General features: G+C 41.8%; 4 protein-coding genes and 5 non-coding genes across 20 annotated transcripts in view; 2 read left to right on the forward strand and 7 right to left on the reverse strand.

The window, feature by feature from the left end:
* The window catches only part of plekhg5b (pleckstrin homology domain containing, family G (with RhoGef domain) member 5b), a 76944-nt gene extending 76002 nt beyond the window's left edge, over window positions 1–942 (reverse strand). The window contains exon 1 of one of the 2 annotated variants that reach the window (XM_046056420.1): window positions 760–942. In XM_046056420.1, the coding sequence (XP_045912376.1) occupies window positions 760–772 (13 nt within the window). In that variant the 5' untranslated portion in view covers window positions 773–942. The remainder of the gene's footprint in view (window positions 1–759) is intronic. The other variant, XM_046056419.1, reaches the window with a different exon arrangement.
* The window catches only part of LOC123975176 (basement membrane-specific heparan sulfate proteoglycan core protein-like), a gene marked incomplete at its 3' end in the record, with an annotated part of 647231 nt that overhangs the window by 105634 nt on the left and 520704 nt on the right, over window positions 1–20893 (forward strand).
* zbtb48 (zinc finger and BTB domain containing 48) overlaps window positions 35–20893 on the forward strand; it is a 23369-nt gene continuing 2510 nt past the window's right edge. The window contains exons 1-11 of one of the 2 annotated variants that reach the window (XM_046056434.1): window positions 35–648; window positions 14530–15249; window positions 15389–15696; window positions 15767–15872; window positions 16003–16095; window positions 16185–16271; window positions 16400–16554; window positions 16714–16850; window positions 17704–17868; window positions 18011–18099; window positions 20640–20882. In XM_046056434.1, coding sequence (XP_045912390.1) covers window positions 14551–15249; window positions 15389–15696; window positions 15767–15872; window positions 16003–16095; window positions 16185–16271; window positions 16400–16554; window positions 16714–16850; window positions 17704–17868; window positions 18011–18099; window positions 20640–20882 — 2082 coding nt within the window. In that variant the 5' untranslated portion in view covers window positions 35–648; window positions 14530–14550. Of the gene's footprint in view, window positions 649–13413; window positions 13707–14529; window positions 15250–15388; window positions 15697–15766; window positions 15873–16002; window positions 16096–16184; window positions 16272–16399; window positions 16555–16713; window positions 16851–17703; window positions 17869–18010; window positions 18100–20639; window positions 20883–20893 lie in introns of those variants that run through there. The other variant, XM_046056433.1, reaches the window with a different exon arrangement.
* On the reverse strand, window positions 3602–13731 carry nol9 (nucleolar protein 9). 4 transcript variants are annotated; one of them, XM_046056437.1, is made up of 13 exons: window positions 13594–13731; window positions 12238–12741; window positions 11940–12150; window positions 11635–11765; window positions 11351–11486; window positions 10659–10755; window positions 10231–10328; window positions 9605–9772; window positions 9246–9498; window positions 9043–9157; window positions 5587–5761; window positions 4285–4418; window positions 3602–4144 (listed from the first exon to the last, which is right to left on the reverse strand). In XM_046056437.1, exons 2-13 carry the CDS (start codon window positions 12706–12708, stop codon window positions 4028–4030), a joined length of 2106 nt encoding a protein of 701 aa, XP_045912393.1. In that variant the 5' UTR covers window positions 12709–12741; window positions 13594–13731; the 3' UTR covers window positions 3602–4027. The 4 variants fall into 4 exon arrangements, with proteins under 4 accessions (XP_045912393.1, XP_045912392.1, XP_045912391.1 ...); XM_046056436.1 differs by lacking the exon at window positions 13594–13731 and adding an exon at window positions 13280–13499; XM_046056435.1 differs by lacking the exon at window positions 13594–13731 and adding an exon at window positions 13135–13273.
* Window positions 18401–18472, reverse strand: trnam-cau. Its single transcript has one exon. It is a non-coding gene; the product is annotated as a tRNA-Met (tRNA).
* trnar-ccu lies at window positions 18476–18548 on the reverse strand. The gene has a single exon. It is a non-coding gene; the product is annotated as a tRNA-Arg (tRNA).
* Window positions 19589–19660, reverse strand: trnam-cau. Its single transcript has one exon. It is a non-coding gene; the product is annotated as a tRNA-Met (tRNA).
* Window positions 19664–19736, reverse strand: trnar-ccu. The gene has a single exon. It is a non-coding gene; the product is annotated as a tRNA-Arg (tRNA).
* trnar-ccu lies at window positions 20438–20510 on the reverse strand. The gene has a single exon. It is a non-coding gene; the product is annotated as a tRNA-Arg (tRNA).

The following is a 20893-nucleotide window of genomic DNA, read 5'->3' on the forward strand; positions in this document are numbered from 1 at the left end:
TAAGCAGGCTTCCCTATGTCATTCTCATACCCATGTCTGCTGTCGCCCTCCTCTAAAACGCAATTCGCTCAGCCTATGAGATCTGGTCGGTGGCGAGCACAAAGCTGCAACTCACATCACGGTGAACGCACGGAAAAGAGTGGTCAAAAAACCAGAAGCATCCCTCGGTTTCATACAACGAAAAGTTAGCACCGGTCTATTAACCACTGGGTTGCAGCTGCAACTTGGTCGCCGTGCTAAGCTGTAAATAACCTGTTGCTGGCTGCACACACTGCTACGAAAAAGAAATCTCCTCGACGGCCAACGAAAACGTATGCTGGTCATAGACTGTATGGTGAAGCTCGATCGGTGCGGGAATGGGGTTACGAGGCAAAAAAAACCCCAACACTTTTCAGGGCCTTCAAAACAGCATATCCATGGATGGACGTCCTTCTATCAACTTTACACAACGCGCTGCTGAAGTTTAACACACATTATCCGCTGTTTCGTCTCGCCGCCCACTGTGATCAACCATCGGCTCTCCTCCATTCATTCAGACAACCTGGATCCACAAAGACTGAATGCAGAGTGGCGCAATGTTTCAGCTAGAGGCGCCAGAGACATCAACAACATATTCATTCAACAACAGCAGCCACGCACAGACCAGAGGTGCGTTCAGTCTCTGGGTGATTTTGACTAAACATGATTTAGATTTCTGTCCTGCTGATACAACCTGACAGCTGATAATAGTCTAAAAGAGTGAACACGTTATCCAATTACCATATGTCTTCATTCCACCTTAAAGGGGGTGAGGTCAGAGTCTTTTATGACATTGCCTTAATGTTAACGTTAAGTTACCCCAGTTAAGTTCAAGTTACCTGGCAAAGCATATAAGTTACTGTTGCCATGCCTATCAGGCTTGTATTGAGGAGCACATAGCGGTTTGTTACAGTGATAACATGGCAGATTCATCACTCAAAATTAATAGTTTTCTTTTTTTTTTTTTAGCTAATTGTTTTTCCAATTTAACATGCACATGAACAAAATCAGCTTCTCATTGCTGCCAGCTGACAAAACTTCTTGACTGAAATGACAACCGTTGCTAGCAGATTTTAGCTAATGCTAACGTAAACAGTACAATTTTGGTTGAAAACTGCTTCAGGTTTTATTTTAAAAATGGTACAACTGTTTTAAAAATGCACACATTGTACATGATATAACGCTAAAATACTGATGCTAAAGCAACTCAGGCAAAGAGTCAGCAACCTAACTTACCAGACATGATAATTAACTTGTGGTAGCTATGGAGCTAATTAGCATCAGTAACTTACAGTAGGCCTATTGTTTTAACTGTAAATAACCTTAGTGTGTTATTTACTCTATAACCTTTGGATGTTTAGAAAATAAAATACTTGGACAAGAAAAAAGTTAGACTTATGCTTCAATGTTTGTATTTTCAAACAAAGAGAAAGGGATTGAAGTATGAGGGATAACCAATGACTTTGAAAAATGTAACACTATCTTACACTAGTTTGGCTGGAGCTGCTAGTGTAAACTTCTCCAAGCCAAATAAATAGCAGGGCAGAGTCACCATCATTATTCTAAACTCAGATGTACTGTTGGCTCCCATGTAGTGGATGTTCCAGTCCAAAACAGTTGACCATCAATCATAATATACAGGTTAGCTAATGGCATACCACTTGTCTCTGGAAATAATGCTTTACTGCTTTATGTTGGGAACCTGGAAATATGCATGACTTAATATCACCTGTCTTAAGGGACCCAGCAGCTAATTTTTGTCCTGAGGACATTGTGATATTATGTTATGTTTGTGTGGCGTCAAAAATCAAACCGTATCACGAAATAGCCTGTTAAATATGTGGGGTCTTCTCTCTTATTCACTGAACATAGGGGATTGGAGAGGTTTAACAAGTACATTGCCTTTGCAATGTTACTTGATTCACTTGTCTTTGCTCTCAACAGATGCACTGTTTGTTTGGGACAGATATGAGAGAAATCAAGCATTTATTGCCAACACAAGGTCTATGATTAAAATATGGTTTAAGTACAGGCACACAACAAAGGTTTCTATATGACTTTGCCTGTTGGCAGGTATCTGGAATACTTTTCTGGATGATGTTCAAGACTTTAAACAGATGACTGATTGCATGTGAAGAATACTTAAAATATAGCCCTGGTAAAAACAGCTGTAAGGTAGAGAACGTTTGGTATTTTTGCTAGGAACAACTGCTGCTACTTTATCAAAATAGTTTAAATAATTTTTTATCAATCAATTAATCAACCAATCATTTCAGTTCCAATCCTTTTTGAGCAGTGCTAGGGGTAACAACGCATGCAACGCAGAAAGCATGCAATGCTCTATTCGATTTACATGCATGCTTTCTCTTTCAAACTTTGATGCCAGGTAAATAACAGGTATGTTTAACATACTCTTAAGCTTTCCTTTGAAGTTTGCAAATACATGGCAGCAGCATCAAATGAATCCAAAGAGTTAAGGAACGATATATTTCACTCTAAAAGTCTGTTTTTTGCTTGCTTGTTCTAAAATAAATTTAAATTTAAATTGTTGTTATTTCTGATCACACAGGTTCATGACGACTGCCTATTGGCACCTCTACAGTGGGATTTGTCTTTGGTTTGCATGAGGTCTATGGGAAAACATCTGACCTGACAAAGCCAAAACAACGACTCTGCCAAAATGTAGCGGTGTTGTGTTTGTATGCTCCGACCCTCAATAAAGAGGCGGGGAACGGCGAACAAAGAAAAGCAAGGGGGCAGAGAGGGGATGTTAAAACAGCCCACTTAACAAATTAGCAATTCTTCACTGCCTGAGTGGATGTTTACAACCAAGTCCTCCTTCAATTCTTCCAGTCAGATAATTTAAAGGTCGATTCACACACAGTTCCAAGTCATTCAGATGGGGACTGTAATTTCTTAGATTCATCTGGATTTGCTTTTAAAACCATTATAAAACCTTAAAGTTATTCAGTATTAGAGGCCAGTGTCTTGACTGTTTTTATTGCAGTTTTCCTGCCCTTGAGACTTTTGCAACAGAACATCTGCTGTTGTTCAGAGCAAAATCTTAACATACATTTGCTGCCCCCCTGAGGTCCAGAAGGTAGCACCAAAAAAGAAAATTGTCTTTTTATTTGATTTCTTATATACCACATAGGCCTACATAAAAAATTGTAAACATGTTGCGTTAACAAAACGTCTTGAAAGTATAGCAACACTATTGTGTCCCTATAACACAATACTAAATGTGCAACAGTTAATGCAGAGTTAGTCAGCAATAAAAAAAAAATAGGGCCATTTCAGTAAAACCTTTGACCAGCATATAAACATAACACTGACAAAATCCTGTTCTTTTAGTGAATGTTAGATTTTAAGTATAAATATGAAAAGTCTTAGCAGTGTGCATTTTATTCAATAATACAAATGAACAAAGCACTGTCTGAATCTGGGACTATACCGCATACTGTGATAAACTGGTTAAATGGCTCTTCCCTAGTTGAAATCTATATGGATGCATGGCTATGATTGTGAAAGAAATATCAAGATTGGTCAAAAATACTATTGAAAGCAAGAAAAGCACAACATCTGAACCAAAGTTGTTTCTCATTTAATATCTGGCAGGTTTTGTAGTGATTTGCAGCTTTGGAATGCAATCTACAAATAAGAGACATCAAACAAGAGCTTCAACTACAAAGTGTGATGTTATTGTCCATGTGACAGAAAACACAAACTTCTTTACAGCGCCATCAAGAGTACGTACAGTAGGGGGTTGTAAGACATGGTGAGAACACCCAGTTTTCAGTCAGGAAGTGCAGTAACAGGAAGGCAGCCGTGTCTTCCTGCAGAGTCTGTATGCCTGGCTGCTCTGTCAAAACTGAATCGTGAAATTTTAAAAAAGTGTCTGCCTCACACGCTGTTCTGTACATTCAAAGGCCAATAGTGATTGGTTTGGCATGAGACACCGGTCAAAAAGAGTAAAGGGCAATAAGCAGATGCTGTGTAGAAAATGTCATTACATCCCTATGTGACTTGGTCTCATCAGTCCCTTGAAGACTCGCATCTTTCCTGCACCAGAGAGATCAAAACTGTAGTCTGTTGTGACATAGGGCATCTCTCCTTCAAAGCCAGGCTGAAACAAAAACAAAGACACCATGAGTTATGGTGAAAGTAAGCTCTGGACGGATGTTTATGTATCACTATGTGCTACAGCGAGGAAAATACTGTCCTTTTAAGTGCATTGTGTATGAAAGAACAGAACTGTCTTCTGACCTGTGTTGTGAGGATGCAGGAGGGCAGTGATATCGCTCCCAAGAGGAGACAGTTGACCTTACGAAGGATCGAGGGATCTACAGGCGTCAGCAGAAAGTACAGCCCTCGCTCCGTATCAATACCTCGAAGCACACCTGGAACACATTAACATGTAAATAACCTTCAGTTTATAACTAACAGCAATCACATGTTCTGTTTCAGGTTCCTGGAGGCCCTAGGCCCTTGTTAAAAGTTTTTATTACCATGATACAAAGTTTTTGAGAATTACTTACATAAACATGATTTTTAAGTGATGTCAGCAACAAGTTTGTTTATCAGAGGTCTGACAGGGATTTAGATTTAAGCCCCTTTTCCACTGCACGGTACCAGCTCGACTCAACTTGACTCATCATTTTTTGGTTTTCCATTGTGGAAAAGTTGCACCTGTACCTGCCTTCCAGGTTCCTTTTTTTTGTATCACCTCCGTCAAGGTTCCAAGCGAACTGAGATGATGCTAAAATGTGATGTGAAAACACAGCAGACTACTGATTGGTCAGAGAGAATCGTCACTATTCACTGTGTCATCATTGCGTGGGCCTGACAGAGGCCAGCAACAGAAAGTTTTATATTTTATAGTTTTCATACGTTATTTCATCACTAAATACACTTCTGAGAAGTTTTGAGGTAAGAAATCAGCTGTGTAGATTTTGAATATTGATAATTTCATGAGAAGTGATGGCGGAACAAAAATGTGCTTGAAAGTTTTCGTAGTTGAGGAGCTCCGCAAGTGGCGGGAGGGGAAGCCTGCGCAAACCCGCGGGGAGGAGCTCACGAGGCCGCCCAGCCGCTCGCTCAGAGCCCTCTGGTCCCACTGTGACACAGACCGCTGCAGCAACAACGGCAGAGGAAGCTGTGAGGTTTTCATACCACTTATCTGTCTTTACATTCTAAGTAATGATTTAAGTTAAAAACTATCAACAAGAGACAGACGTGTGTGGGTCGCTGGTGTGGCGTCGCAATGACAATCAGCTACATTGATACTATCTCTGGGTACTATCTGCAATGGAAAACGGAGCACGGCCAAAACGAGTAGAGTCGAGCTGAGCTGGTAATGGAAAAATTAGTCTGTGAGATTTAACTTACCCCAAACATCACTATGTAGGACAACATACTATACATTTCTATGTGAATTACTTGTAGGCAAACACAATGTATATACATGTGTATGTATAAATACATACCTATATAAACATAAACAACAGTTCAATGGTCATTCTACATGTTAATTTGACCATTCGTACAAAGGTTAGGCAGGATGCATACCAAAGCCCACACATGGGCAGATGGGTGCCTGCGACAGCAGGACAGGGCCTCCCCTGCTTGTTACTTTCTCTCCCAGGCAGCAGAGTCCCACCAGACTGGCATTGGCAGCATAAAACATGTGGCTGGGCACTACCTCGCAATGGATCACACCTAAAGCAACTGCTGTGTGGGGCACCTACAGACCAGAGGTAGAATGGTTAGGTACTTATCAACATGTTATTTCTCAGTTGTTTAATCCAGTGGTTTAAACAGCTGGGGAGTTATATGTTGGAGCTATTTCTAAGATGGGAGCAGTGACAAGTAAAAAATGTCCAATATTTAAGCTCAGCTAATCCCATCCAGGCTCCAGCTTCATATCAGTACTAGGGGTGGGAATCTTTGGGCACCTCACAATTCGATTACGATTCAGAGGGCTGCGATTCAGTTATAAAACGATTATCGACGCATCTTGATGCATAATTTTTTCTATACAGAATCCCTGGATAATTACTAAGCATTTCATTTGCACATTAAAATCCAAAAGAAACATATCCTTATTAGCTTTAGGACTAGTTTGCATCCCTAATTTACTTTATTAATCTCAGTTCTGTGGTCCTTCATTTCTTTAACATCCAGACTCCGAAATATAAAGTTAATTATCAGGATATAGCCTACAGTATGTATACAGGACAGAGCTGTACACCAGTTTAGTCTAAGCTTGTACCTTCAACCCTGGACTAGTAGGTTAGTAATGACATACAGCTGATAATTAATATTTCATTACAAATATAGCTAACATTACATATATAAATAAATAAATATATTTAGCGCCTTTCACTGGACCCAAGGACGTGAACAACAAAAAGTAATTCAGGATTGAATGCCTTGGTAAAGAGCTGGATTTTTAGTAGATCTTTTAAAGCAGTGGTTCCCAACATGGGGGGCGCCAGAAATCACAGGGGATGCCCAAAGCTGTTTTGAGGTTGTCAAAAAAACTTTGATTTGCACATTTCAAAAAATCGTGATAACACAATAGATCATTTATACAAAAGTCTGTAAACATTTTTTTCTTCACTTAAAACAGTAGGCAGACTACTTAGTAGTAGGGCTGTAATGGTTTTTAAACAGAGACCAAAATCCTGACACAAAAGTCCATGATCTCATGTCGCGGATCCGAAAGACAGAACCGCGACACACCCGCTCATTAAGACAGTACACCTGTGGCGGCGGCGGCCGGTGGGCTCGGTAGCGGTGTATATTGTAGGCTGTTTGTATTAACAGTAGGTAATTTTCCACTATATAGTTTAGTGTTTATTTACTTGAATCTGCTCCTCTGCTCTTCTCCCCACACTCACACAGACCTAGCCTGCACCTCTGGTCTCTCACGGCAAACACGCAGGCTGGCTCCGCCTCTTTCTGCCTCTTTCTCACCCTTTATGTGTCTCTGCTGACTTTCTCCATCAGCGGTACGTTTTATAAAGTCACCCGAGATTCAGTTTTCAAGTGCGCCGTATGTGGATCGAAACTGAAACTTAACGTTAGTGAGTGACATCTGCAGTGGTGCGTTCACTGTCGCTACATAATGTAACATTACCTGCGTGTCCGTTGACATAATACCAGATAACCTCTCCCTCACCGTTTCTCTACAAAATGCTAAAGTGGGTTGCCAAATATGCTTTGGCACGTGCAACTGTACCTGTCCGGCCTGCCAAAGTAAAGTATAGGCCTATGTTGAAAACATTTAATTTATTGCAAGCTGTAGGCTTATATTTTGTAAATATTACACCTTATAAACCCCTTTTCTTGGTATTAAACAACACCAAGAAACAAAACACCAGGAGACCTTTGGTGAAGGCCGACCAACAGCTGGTACAGATTTACACAGAGCCATGGAGGTGTCATTTGACTCCATGGGTTCGCTATTAGTAAGTAATTACATAATAATTTTTTGTGTGCTTGTATTGCCACAGCAGCTCTGTCGGTCATGAGGCTTCTGGGCCTCATGTTGGCGGCTCACGTGGTGGTCCTCCTGGGCCTCCTCCATATGAGGAGGCCGCAGCGCTGGTTCATCCACCTGCGTGTCGACCCGGTGAGACAGAGGCCCCTGATCTGGCCTACTGGCGGGACCCCCTTTCTCTTCGGTCAGGGTTCCCCTGGGCAGGGTCACGTCCCATATCTCTGTCTTCACAGACGCCTCCCTGATGGGCTGGGGCAGGACCTGCCTTTCTCAGGGGGTGGGCGGTCTGCGGCAGGGCCGCAGTCCTCTCCACATAAACGTGCTGGAGCTCCTCATGGTGTGGAAGGGGATCCGACATTCTTCCCTCTGCTGTGGGATCAGCACGTGCTGTTCCGCACCAACTACAGGACCGCGTCGGCCTACATAAACCGCCAGGGCGGGGTGCGATCGGCGCAGCCGTTGGGTCTGGCCAGGCGGCTGCTCCTGTGGGCGCACACTCACTAGCTCTCCATCAGAGCAGAATACATCCCTGGCGTGCTGTACGGAGGGGCGGACACCATGTCGAGGGAGGGCCCTTGGCCAGACCAGTGGCACCTCCATCCGGATCTGGTGACTAGATCTGGCTCCGGTTAGGCCATCAAGGAGAACGCTCAGTGCGCCCTTTGGTTTTCACTGAGCCCACGGGACGTCCCCCCACTGGGAGTGGACGTCTTAGCGCACCCCCTTTGGCCTCCCCAGCTGCTATATGCTTTTCTACCGGTGCGGCTAATCCCACGCCTTCTGGATCGCCTGCAGTTTTCAACCTTGGCGGTGACTCTGGTGGCCCCGGAGCACACCAGTGCATACTGGTTTCCCTGTCTCTAGCTGTTGCTGGCGGGGCAGCCGTGGAAACTCCCCTGGAGGGGGGATGCTCTCTCTCAGCAGGGGGTGCGATCTTTACTACCAGACTGAAACTTACTGCTAATATATTTTTCCACTAACGTTCAGCGTCACGTTCTGCCGCTCGCTCTCTCTCACTCGCTTGGGCTCACACACTGCAGTGGTGTGTCGAATACAGGAGGAACACTTGTCTCTGCTATGTGCGCACCACTGGCGCTGCACTTTCGCGAGTTCCGCCTTTTGCGTTCCGTCAACATTACGTTATCAATTAACATTTAAATAATTGATTTTTGGACATTTGTTAATCAATTCATAATCTGCCTCGTTCGCATCGCGATGCATCTAAGAATCGATTATTTCTTCCACCCCTAATCTGTACAGTCATCTTCCCGCTTCTCATTTAACTCTCAGCATGTAAGCAAACATGCATATTACCTAAAATGACTACTTTAAAATGCTGGGACAAGCAGATACCGAACATGTGATGTGTTCTTTTCTTCTTTTTACTGGGCCACAAATCACTATAACCTTGTAAAGTCTGAGTCATAATAAATAAGTTTAAACTTTGGCCACAATTTTCCCAGGTAATAAAAAAAACTAGAGGTCCTGTCAAGAATAGCAACATCATGATTTCCATATACCTGGTATGGGGTGAGGCTGTGTAGAGGTCTAACTGGTCCAGGGTCAGAAGACTGCAGCTGACTCAAATAGGCCAGCAATGACAGCTCTCTGAGCTCATTAGTGCGCTGGTGTTTCCTGTCGAATACAATGCACCCACAAATAATGATTTAATACTGAAAGTTTGTATATGTTTATGCCAACATAGTGGTGGTGGTGTACTTACGCTGTTCCTTGGCGCCCCACTCCTTGAAACTCTGATTGTACAATAAGGTGAGTGTAACTTCTGGGGGGACTGTGGCTCTCCGTAAACTCGTCCAGGGCGGTCTGGGCAGGTGGGTGTGTCTGGTAGCCGTGTGCTGTCCTCAGAAACTCTGGAGTGAGGGCAGGACACTGCATGATACCACTATGACTGAGCTGCACGACATGTGAGACTGGGAAGAAGCGGACCATGTCCACTAGCATCTGAAATCCGAATCCTGTGGACAGCCCAGACAAGCACATGTTCAGACACTGTTTACAATTAGTGTAATGAAAGTTCTTTATAATTTTTTTCTACTGTCACAGAGGGTAGCCTGAGCTGACCTTTGACCCAGCCCATGGTGTTGATAATAACAGGAGTCTCTCTGCTCTTGGAGCGTCTGCGCCACAAGGACTTAAGAGATTCCAGGTAGCGGTCTAAGTCAGACTCGCATGACGAATGACCATAGTAGATCATGTGGTCCGGTGTGAACTGGTGTGTGAAAGGAGGGCCTGAAAAATAACTCAACATAAGTCTTCTAATCCCATTTTACACAAATAGTACAGGAATAACACATGTCTAAAACTGTCATGTCTAAAAAATTTTGAGAAAGGAATAGTTTCATCTGTTAGTATAGTAGTTATAAGTTATAGTTACATTTGTACAGATTAAACAAATAGATAAAATATTAATTAGTGATCGTTACAGGTACTGGAAGGCACACTGAATACACTTAAAATATCTACTAAAAGGATGCCATGAACTGTGTTTAAAACTGTATTTGAAAGAGTGATATAGGTTCTTTAAATGCTGGGACACAATATAGTGCATTAAAATGCAATAAATACAAACCCCATATCACATCACAACTAAAAATCTATGCAGTCAAGCAAAGATTGATCCACGATTAAATACTAAGATGTTTAAGGGGAGATAAAAAAATAAATTAAAAAAAAGGATGAAAACATACCCAGAAGTGGTTCTCTGACAGTCGACAAAGACAGGCATCCAGCAGGTGTGAACTCTGTTTGACCGAGGTCGCCTTCCAAATAATCGACACTACTAGTACTATAGACACACACACACACACACACACTTAGTTTTCTACCAAAATACATTAGAACATACTATCTTCCTGTATGTCATACTGACTACTTTTACATCTCTAGATGAACTGTTACATCCTCTAGAGAAATGTTACATCAATGGATGAAGCAAACTGAAATACAGTCACAAACAAAGATATAGACTAAGAGAGTATAACTAATGCTATAGCACACAGTGATCATAATATGAAAGTACCAACTTCACCACTAAAATGGGATGCACTACAAATTCAAATCCAATAGTAGTACAAAATATCAATATATATTTAACATATCCAGATGTGGAACTTACTGATTTAGTAAGGTATTGATGAGGATGCGGATAAATGTTGACTTGCCCACATTCTTGGTACCGCATACAAGGATAACTGCACAACCATCCATGTCCCCTATGAATGAAAGACATGTGTCCAATAATTTGCCAGGGCAAGACAAATTGTGAGTGTTTATTAGAAAGTGATAGTTGAAAGATGAGGAGACTGACAATGCATATTCTACACTTATTTGAACAGATATAGCCAGAGAGATATATCTTAAACCTTTTTTTATTCTATTTATGGCCTCTAGTAGTATCATAGTTTGTATGAATACATTAGATTTGTAAATTGTATACCTACATCATGCTTGTTTTGTGTAAGATGTGCATGTTTTGTAATTTAATTGTATGTAATCAGCTGCTACTGCAACACTGCAATTTCCCTTTGGGGATGATCAAAGAATCTATCTATATATGTATCTATCTTACAAAATTAATTCTGACTTTTTTATAATGTCTGGCAGTACACAAGCATAGAGTGACTGAAAGTGAAATGTTAAATTAAGACTCAATTCATTTCTAATTGCTCACATACTTTCTGAGGAGTGTATCACAGTGATAATAATCAGGCAAAAGAAAACGTGTTTAATGTCTCCCTGTGCCTTTTGCTGATATGTAAAATTGCCTTTACATTTATGTAACAATGTGCATGTCTAAAAGGAGCATACCTCTGCAGGCACTGACCACTGTGTTAAGAGCATCGCTGTAGCTTTTTGGCATTTTCAGACCTTCAATGGCGCTGACCAGGGGAATCATACCCAAACCATTGAGTGGAGTGTCAAGAACAGCTGACATGAGTTCACTCTACAAACAAGCGGTAAGAAGCTTCTGTTAGACATGTGCAAGACTGACCTCTCAAAATTACCTAAACATTTAACTACAAATAATCATCTCCTGATTCCAGTTGTAATCCATTAGATGAATACTAACAGTAGTCTCTCAGTCAGCTTACCATTGGGGGGCTGAACAATTCAGTAAGATCTGTGAAGCTTGACAGAAAACGAGTCAGAGGCGTCTCCATTGGCTCCAGCAGAATGATGGACGAGCTTGGCATAATCCTTTTTAGCAACTTCTTCCGCGATGCTGCAAAACACACATTCAAAGGGGTTTGGGGACACTCAGTGCAATCTTTTCCTAACATGCAGCTCAGTATAGTGTCACCAAATAACAACCTCTAACCTTAAATGTGCAAAAAGGAATATAACAGTAATTACATCACGCCCTTGTAACATAACAGGTTAGCTGCTTATTATTTACCTGATGGCAAATACTTTCGAAGGATGGGTGAAGCCTCCGTTCTGTCATCTCTGGTGTGATCAGAGCTTTCCAGTGCTCTAATGGTCAGGGGACAATGTGTGGCTGGGGAGAAGAGTGGGTATGACTGCTGGCCTTCTTCAATGGTGAACCCCATCACTTCTACACGGCCGTACAGACAAGTCAAAGAGCACTTCCCACGGAAACACAGGGTCTGCAGAAGAGAAGGTAATGCTCAGTCATAAAAAATACATAAAAATATGTTGTTGGTAGATCTTTACCAAAATATCCTGAGGCATACCTGATTCTTCTGCATGACAAGTACTGCATGGTTTTGCCGATCATCTCTCTGTGCACAATGATGGAGAGCGTCTCCCTCCAGTCTACTTGGCTTTACATCTTCCATGTAACCTGAAGTCTCCACACCGTTCCTATGAATGGACTGGGAATACTCCTTCCAGTCCTGTGAGTCCTCTGACTCGTTGTCAATTGTAAACGCTGAACTCCCATTAGCCTGAGTGTGAGATTTCTTCACTCCAGACTGAGCAGTCTTTTTCTTGGAGTCAGAGACAGACTTTGGTTTACTCTGCAATCTCTTTAGGGTGGGCTTTTTCTTCACAGACGCCTGGTGCTCCCTGATCGCTCTGGCCATGACAGGACTAGACTTGAGCTCTGAGGAACTGATAGGCGGCCTGGACCGTTTACCCCTCACATCCTTCCACTTCTGAGATTTAGCATGGCCCCTAACCTGTGTGGGTTTGTTCACCTTCATGTTTCTGTAATCAATAAGTACTCACGTGGGAGCCTGCAGAGAAATGAACATTAGGTAGTTATCATAGAGTTGAACAAACAAAGAATGGCAATAAATTACTAATATGTAATTCGACGACAACAGTATTTATTTACAAAACATATCAGCCATAGCTGCCATGAATTAACAGCAAGACAATTCAACAGCAGTTGAAAGCCAAGCTAATCATGCTACGGCGTAAAACGAGCTGGCTATATATTTATTTTATGGTAGTTTCCCAACATGTGAGGCTAAGTAATACATAAATACATATATACATACAACAGAAAGGGGAACCAGCTATCAAGACAATAATTTTAAACTTGGCAAGGGCTATCACAGCTCTTAAAGAACTAACGTTAACAGCTAGCTGCTAGCTAATGTTGCATTCAGATGGAGAAAACTTACCCCCAGCTGTTGAACTAACAATGCAGAACTACAGATATGGTATATGATATATGTTTTGCCTTGCCTTTTATTAAACGGAAACCGTTTAAAATTTGCAAACTTGAAAGAGATGGCCAACTACAACAGTGTTAACAGGCTAGCTTACATGTGTGATCCGCAAACAGACGCCGCTTCTGGATGGCCGACTATGGTTTTACCCGGAGTGTTTTTATTTACGACGACGTTATTACGCTGTTTTAGCGTATTCACACGAATGTTAAAATTAAGAGAACGCAATGTGGCCAACACTTATAGTTTTAGTTGTAGCAGATGGATTGTCAGTGTTGTGCATGTTGATGTTTAATAATGGACAACACATGTTTTTCCCGGAGTTCGGTCGCGTAAACGGCGTCACATCCTCTCGCAGTTTTTAGGGGCCTACAAGAAACGAAAAGAAGGTGCATGTAGCGGCTTTGCTACCTTTTCAAACTGTTTAAAGTACATTTGAAGCGGGTGCAGCTCCGCGACAAATGAGAGTAAATAATCAGCTTTCGTCGATCCTGCAGATGTGAGTCTCAAAATGCAGCTGTCCGGTGAGTACCATGCTAAGGGAGCGTCTTAAAATATGTGCTAGGAAGTAAACGTCGAGGTGCGTAGGTAGCTAGGGGTTCAGAAAAGCAGTCTCATTAGAAGAAATATGATAATTCAAGGAAAATATACTGCACAGTGTTTAGAGTTTATTTTAATAATCAACATATTTAATCTGTTTAATGTGGTAGCTTTTATTGACACAAAGGTAGCCGATGCAAGTTAATATCCAGCTCTTCTAAATATTCAACACTATTCAAAATGTTGATTTTTCAGATACTTAATGTTGTTTTATTAATTTCAAATTAACTTTATGTGAAGTATTTGCAGCCTCATAGCTGTCAACTTATAAGCATCCGTTTTATCACGTTACTGCATAAGGAATGTGCCTACTGGCTCTCAATGTACTTAGATTCAGTTTTTTTTCAGTAATCGTTTTGTCCATAAAATGGTGAAATATGCTCATCACAATCTCCTAAAGCTCTGATGTGGCGTCATCAAATTTCTTGTTTTATTTGACTGTCACATAAGAAAAATTAAGGCTGCAAATGCTCACATTTCAGAATTTTTAAACTATTATTGGACATTTAAAGACAAAATACTTAATTGTTTAATTGAAAGAATAATCAGCAGATTAATCGATGATAATAATTATAATAGTTAATTGGAACATATCTACATACATTGTCAAAATGTTACTGTAAACTATGTATTCAAGGTTACAAATAGTGCCATGGTGCATGGGAGTGCAAGGGCTTCGGGGATAAACACTTTATATACATAAATACTACATTAAACTACAGTTTTGTGTCCCTGTGTCTCATGCAGCTCTACAGTGAAACCAGAGGGATGCCTGCAGTACAGAGCAACCATGCTCAGCGTGTCCTGTCCTCCCTGAACCAGCAGAGGGCAGTAGGGAGGTTTTGTGATGCAACCCTGAATGTGGGAGGTGGGGTGGTCTACCTGGTCCATCGCAACATCCTTGCCTGTTTCAGTGAACTGTTCCAACAGTCCAATATGACCTCTGCACCATGCAGGGAATTCTGCCTTCAGGAGTGCCCCAACGATGGCCTGGAGCTGCTCCTGAACTTTGTCTACACTGGAGAGCTGAAGTTGGATCATGACAACCTGGACAAGGTGCAGCATGCAGCAACCAGCCTGGGTGTAGCAGAGGCACTTACACTCTGTCAGCAATTCAAGGACACCTCTGTGGATCCTGTGCCTTTCAAGCGTAAAAGAGGTAGACCCAAAAAGTCTACATCAGATACAACTCCTCCTGGGTCGGTCAAAGAAGAGAACTTGCTTACAATCACAAAAGATGACTCCAGCTTTGATAGCGCCCCAGCCAATTTTAGCATCGCCAGCACGACCACCACCCGCTCTGGTCGTGTAGTAAAGGGCCCCAGGCGACTGGTGACTGATGAGAGCCCCCACACTGATTTTACTGAAAAAGCCAGCAAGGGGGCTCCACTTATTCACATGGAGAGAGAAAGAAGTGATAATGTTGCGGAAAAGCAAAACCCAGATCAGCCAACTGGTGAACCCGAGGTAGAGTATATGAATGAAAAAGTATCACAGTAATTGGGCATTTGCTTACACATGCAACTGCAAGTGCAAATAATGATAATGGCAATTTAAAAAAATGAAAATGGTGGTTGTTATTAAACTTGTCTTATGCTTTTTGCAGATAACTGACCTCCAGGTGGACGTAAATGACAATGGTATTAGCCGGGTAACTGAGGAAGTAGACGACGACGATGATGTGGGGGATTTTGAGGGATTAACTGAAGACACAGATGAGGAGTACATGCCCATTGCAGAGCCCAGTTCCTTAGCCCCATCGACGTCAACAGCACGAAGGCGCAAGGCCCAGAATAAAACAGATGAAAATGAGAATGGTGAGGCTGTGGAAGGAGACTCCAAGAAGGACTCTGTGCAGTGTCCCATCTGTGACAAATCCTTCAAGAGCAAATACTACCTCAAAGTCCACAATAGGTATATGAATTTATTATTTGTCTTTCAAATTGCTGTTGAAAGAACAGCCACTAATATGTTCTTTTTATAGGCGGCATACAGGGGAGAGGCCATTTGGTTGCCTTAAATGTGGAAAGAGGTACTTCAGGAAGGAGAATCTTTTGATACATGAGATCAGAGACTGTGCAAGACTACAGGTGAGGGAAAAACAAACAAAACAGTACTGATGAGAAAGCAACATTTATGTTCAATTCAGTTAGCTGTCTTCAATATCAAGTAAGAAAAAGAAAGTTTAACATCACTGTTTATGCTGTGTTAAAATTACAGACATACACCTGCTTGACATGCTCCTCAACATTCAAGGGAAAAGAAGAGCTACGTTTGCATGTTATCTCCCACACAGGAGATATGCCCCACAAGGTAGAGACAGTACATACCATACAATAAATTATACCAAATCTAAAATTTGTTTTTGAAGAATATCTTCATTGACATGGTTAATTTTTCAGTGTTCAACATGTCCGGAACAGTTTATGTACAAGAAAAACTTGACAATCCACATGATGAAGGTCCATGGTTATCCCAAACCACATGCAGTAAGTGTAAATAAATAATAGTGATTTCATGGTTTAAACTTAAGGTTTCACTAAGTTGTGACAAGTAAATTTTTCATCCAAGGTATTCACCTGTAGATGTCAGTCTGTTACAACGTTTTCTTTTTTAGTGTCCCCAGTGCCCCAAAACCTTCTTAACTCGGACAGAGCTGCGTGTACATGAAGCAGCCAAACATCGAGGCGAAAAGCCATTTGTGTGTGAGGAGTGTGGCCATCGAGCCTCTAGTCGAAATGGCCTGCAGATGCATATCAAAGCCATTCACAGGTAGTGTTTTACTGGTTTGATGAGACAAGAGGGCCCAACAACTCTGGGAAATGTGCCCGTAAAGTAATATGGGTACAAACAAAATAGAGTTTTAGTATCAGTTTAGATAAAAACTGACATTATTTGTTTGAATCTTTTTCTTGTTGTTCTGCTTTACAGAAATGAGCGCCCTTTTGTATGTAACTTATGTGGCCATGCATTCTCCCAGAAGAACAACCTAAACATGCATCTGCGTATACACAGTGGTGAAAGGCCATACCAGTGCCATCTCTGTGGCAAAACCTTCAGGACACAAGGTAATGGCAATCCTCGCTGGTCAGCTGTCATATCCATCACTGTGAACATAAATGTATTGAATAGCTTAGATCAGAGGATTTGAAACTGAGGCCCCATCTGCACTACTCCGTTTTTGTTTAAAAGCTGAGTTTTAAAATGAATACGATCTCCATCCACATCAGCGTTTTAGTAGTAGTATGGATAGGGCCTGAGGCAGGCCTCTTCAGGCAGGCTAAGACATAAGGTGGGGCAAACGGTGCTGAAGCCCATAGTGTAACTCACTGAATCCACGGCAAAATCATAATTCCTGTCCAAGGTGGGTTGAAATCAAGGGCAACTGGACATGGTTGAAGATAATCAAACACATTTTGCCTCTCATTCAAGAGGCCAAGTCTGAACAACGTTTCTTTCATTGTCACATGAGGCCAGCTGTGGTTGTTTAATCTACTGAGAAGGGATGAAAGGACAGAATTGTAAGTGGGGATAAGAATCTCAGCCACCCTCCCTTTTGAGAGATGGTTTCTTTGACTCATCTTTCAAACCATCTGTCCTCCCTGTACAGAATATTTACATTGTTGTCATCAAATAATATTTGAGAGGCAAAACATCTTTGAGGGTCTTCAATCAAGTCCAGTTGCCCTTGATTTAAACCCACTTTGGATAACTATGACCTGGATGACTGAGAATTTTCACAGACATTATAATTCCTGTTTACACCCCCAGTGTCAGTGACTTTGAAAACCCCTGGATTAGATTAATTAATGGATTAATCCAAACACTCCGAGCAGTCAGAGATAAATCCTTGAACACACTACTAACTTTCACTCAAGAACATATTGTTTATTGTATTAATCACTGTCTTTTTAATACCAGCCAGTCTAGATAAACACAACCGGACGCACACAGGTGAGCGTCCTTTCAGCTGTGATGTTTGTGAGCAGCGCTTCACAGAGAAAGGCGCCCTCGTCCGCCACAAGGCCAGCAAGCATGAGGAAGGCCGTCCTCACTGTTGTCATATATGTGGCAAAACCTTCAAAGGTAAGACCTGCCATGCTGATTAAACACTATATGGGCCCAGTTTACTTTCATTATGAATAAACAATTAATGTTTTGTGCCCTAATAAGCACAGAGTTAAAGACTTGCTAATGTGATTATCCTTGTGGTTTTATCCTTCACCAGCGAGGGAGCAACTTCGTGTTCATCTGCGTCGACATAAGGGCATGAGGAAGTTTGAGTGTATAGACTGCGGCTACAAGTTCACTCGACAGGTAGGCTCACTAGTAGTGCTACAACTAACAATTATTTAATCTGCCTGTTATTTTCTGATTTCATTGATTAATTGTTTGCTCTATGAAATATCATCATGAAATATCGCTTGTTACCTAAAGTCCAAGGTGATGTCTTTAAATTGTTTATTTTGTAGAAGGTAATTGCTCAACAAGGGTTTATAAATACAAGATTTAAGATAACTCCACAAATTAGCATTGTTCCCTTAAAACATTGGATAGTTTTTAAAAAAAAGGGATGCAGCAGAACGAGCCAATCTGTTCCTTTATAATACTACTAATATAGCAGAGGATGGTTTCGATCCATCGACCTCTGGGTTATGGGCCCAGCACGCTTCCGCTGCGCCACTCTGCTACACACCTCAGATGGGACTCGAACCCACAATCCCTGGCTTAGGAGGCCAGTGCCTTATCCATTAGGCCACTGAGGCAGACACAGAGCTGAGGCCACTGTGCGCAAGCAGTGTTCAGCGGTGTTCACACTGTAATCCTTTGTGAGTCAATTTTCTATGGACAGGGATGGTAGCCTTTGTGTGAAGTAAAATAAGGGAATGTGCCTGCATGGGTTTAGCGTCAGTGTGATGTTATACATTGTTTCCGACGCTGGAGACTAATTGTTGTTCATTTGGTCTATAAAATGTCACAAAAGTGAAAACTGCCTATTTGCAAAAGTTCAAGGCAGTGTCCTCAGATGTCTTGTTTTGTCTGACCACCTGTCCAAAATTCCAAGATATTCTTGAAACAGCAAATATTCGTATTTGATAAGCTAAAATCTGTTGATTGACGCATCGATTAATCGACTACTCAGGTTAATTCTAGAGAATACACTTGGATGTTAAAGATGGAATTTCTCAAGAATCTGGCAAGAAGCGACTGGACTTCTGTTTGCTCTCAGCAGTAAATCTTCCTGTTGGGATATGTTTTGTTACGGAGAGCTCTGTGTCATTAGCCAGGTTTCCATCCAAAGCTGCATAAACTATAACAGAATTTTGATCAAATCTACAAAAGAAAATGTGAATTAATACATGTTTCCATCAACTAACGTTGTCTGATTATAAGGAGTTGGTTTGTGGAGATAAACAGCTGGTGCCACAGATTTCCCAGTCAGGTGCCATTAAGGCATTACAGATCAAATGGACACAACAAGATGACGTATTTAAACCAACGCCAGTCCAACTCAAAATGGTGAAAAACAATTTGAGAACATTATGGAAATATAGCCTTTTGTTTGTGTCATGTATTCATTTGAGGAATGTTACAGTCTCCTCATCGCTGCACATAAATCTGATGTTTTGATCTGCTGCTATTTTTCTTCTCTTTTGGATGTTTAAGTCACATACTTTATCTGATCAATAGAAATCAATTGTTGCTGTATAACATGCCTGTCAGTGTCCCAGCGCCTAAGGTAATGCCTTCTTTTGTCAGATCAAACAGTCCAAAGTCGTACAGTTTCTTTGTAAAAGTGCAGACATAGCAGAGGATGGTTTCGATCCATCGACCTCTGGGTTATGGGCCCAGCACGCTTCCGCTGCGCCACTCTGCTACACACCTCAGATGGGACTCGAACCCACAATCCCTGGCTTAGGAGGCCAGTGCCTTATCCATTAGGCCACTGAGGCAGACACAGAGCTGAGGCCACTGTGCGCAAGCAGTGTTCAGCGGTGTTCACACTGTAATCCTTTGTGAGTCAATTTTCTATGGACAGGGATGGTAGCCTTTGTGTGAAGCAAAATAAGGGAATGTGCCTGCATGGGTTTAGCGTCAGTGTGATGTTATACATTGTGTTGCTGCAGACTAATTGTTGTTCATTTGGTCTGCAAATGAAAATGTGAATTAATACATGTTTCCATCCACTACTGTTGACTAATTATTAGGAGTTGGTTTGTGGAGATAAACAGCTGGTGCCACAGATTTCCCAGTCAGGTGCCATTAAGGCATTACAGATCAAACGGACACAACAAGATGACGTATTTAAACCAACGCCAGTCCAACTTAAAATGGTGAAAAACAATGTGGAGAAGATTATGGAAATATAGCCTTTTGTTTTTTCATATATTCATTGAGGAAAGTTAGTGTCCTCATCTCTGCACAGAAATCTGATGTTTTTGTCTGCTGCTATTTTGCTGTCTCTTCAGTTTGGCAGAGGCTTCAGTGGACGTGTAACTCACTTTTTGTGTATGTAATGATTTGTGTGCATAAGGTAGTGCCTTCTTTTGTCAGATCAAACAGTCCAAAGTCGTACAGTTTCTTTGTAAAAGTGCAGACACATCGACCACTGGGTTATGGGCCCAGCACACTTCCGCTGTGCCACTCTGCTACACACCTCAGATGGGACTCGAACCCACAATCCCTGGCTTAGGAGGCCAGTGCCTTATCCATTAGGCCACTGAGGCAGACACAGAGCTGAGGCCACTGTGCGCAAGCAGTGTTCAACGGTGTTCAATTTTCAGGACAGGGATGTTAGCCTTTGTGTGAAGTAAAAGTAAAATTACCCACCTGACATCTCTGTATTTCTCTTCCAGGCACACTTGCGACGACACATTCAAATCCACAAGCGCACTGAGAACTACAACCCCCGGCAGAGAAAATTGAGGAACGTGATAGTGCAGGATGTGGACAAAAGTCCTGGTGAAAACGAAGCAACTGAAGCCTCACTGATCCCAGAGGAAACAGATTACGCCCCAGAGACTGCTGACGTTGAAGCATCCACAAACCCAGAGCCTGACTCCGCGAGAGGTCTCAGTTCCAGCTGCATAGTGAGGGTGGTGATCGAGTC

This window comes from Micropterus dolomieu, linkage group LG08, assembly GCF_021292245.1.
Source record: "Micropterus dolomieu isolate WLL.071019.BEF.003 ecotype Adirondacks linkage group LG08, ASM2129224v1, whole genome shotgun sequence".
NCBI classification, from domain to species: domain Eukaryota; kingdom Metazoa; phylum Chordata; class Actinopteri; order Centrarchiformes; family Centrarchidae; genus Micropterus; species Micropterus dolomieu.

Bases quoted from the DNA above. Each gene is read 5' to 3' on its own strand.
- nol9 (XM_046056437.1), bottom strand. From the start codon at position 12,708: ATGAAGGTGAACAAACCCACACAGGTTAGGGGCCATGCTAAATCTCAG. The intron at 12,151-12,237 runs GTATGCCTCAGG...TCTCTTCTGCAG, and splicing joins TTGTCATGCAGAAGAATCAG to ACCCTGTGTTTCCGTGGGAA. The intron at 9,773-10,230 runs GTATGTTTTCAT...GTTATTTTTCAG, and splicing joins TGTCAGAGAACCACTTCTGG to GCCCTCCTTTCACACACCAG.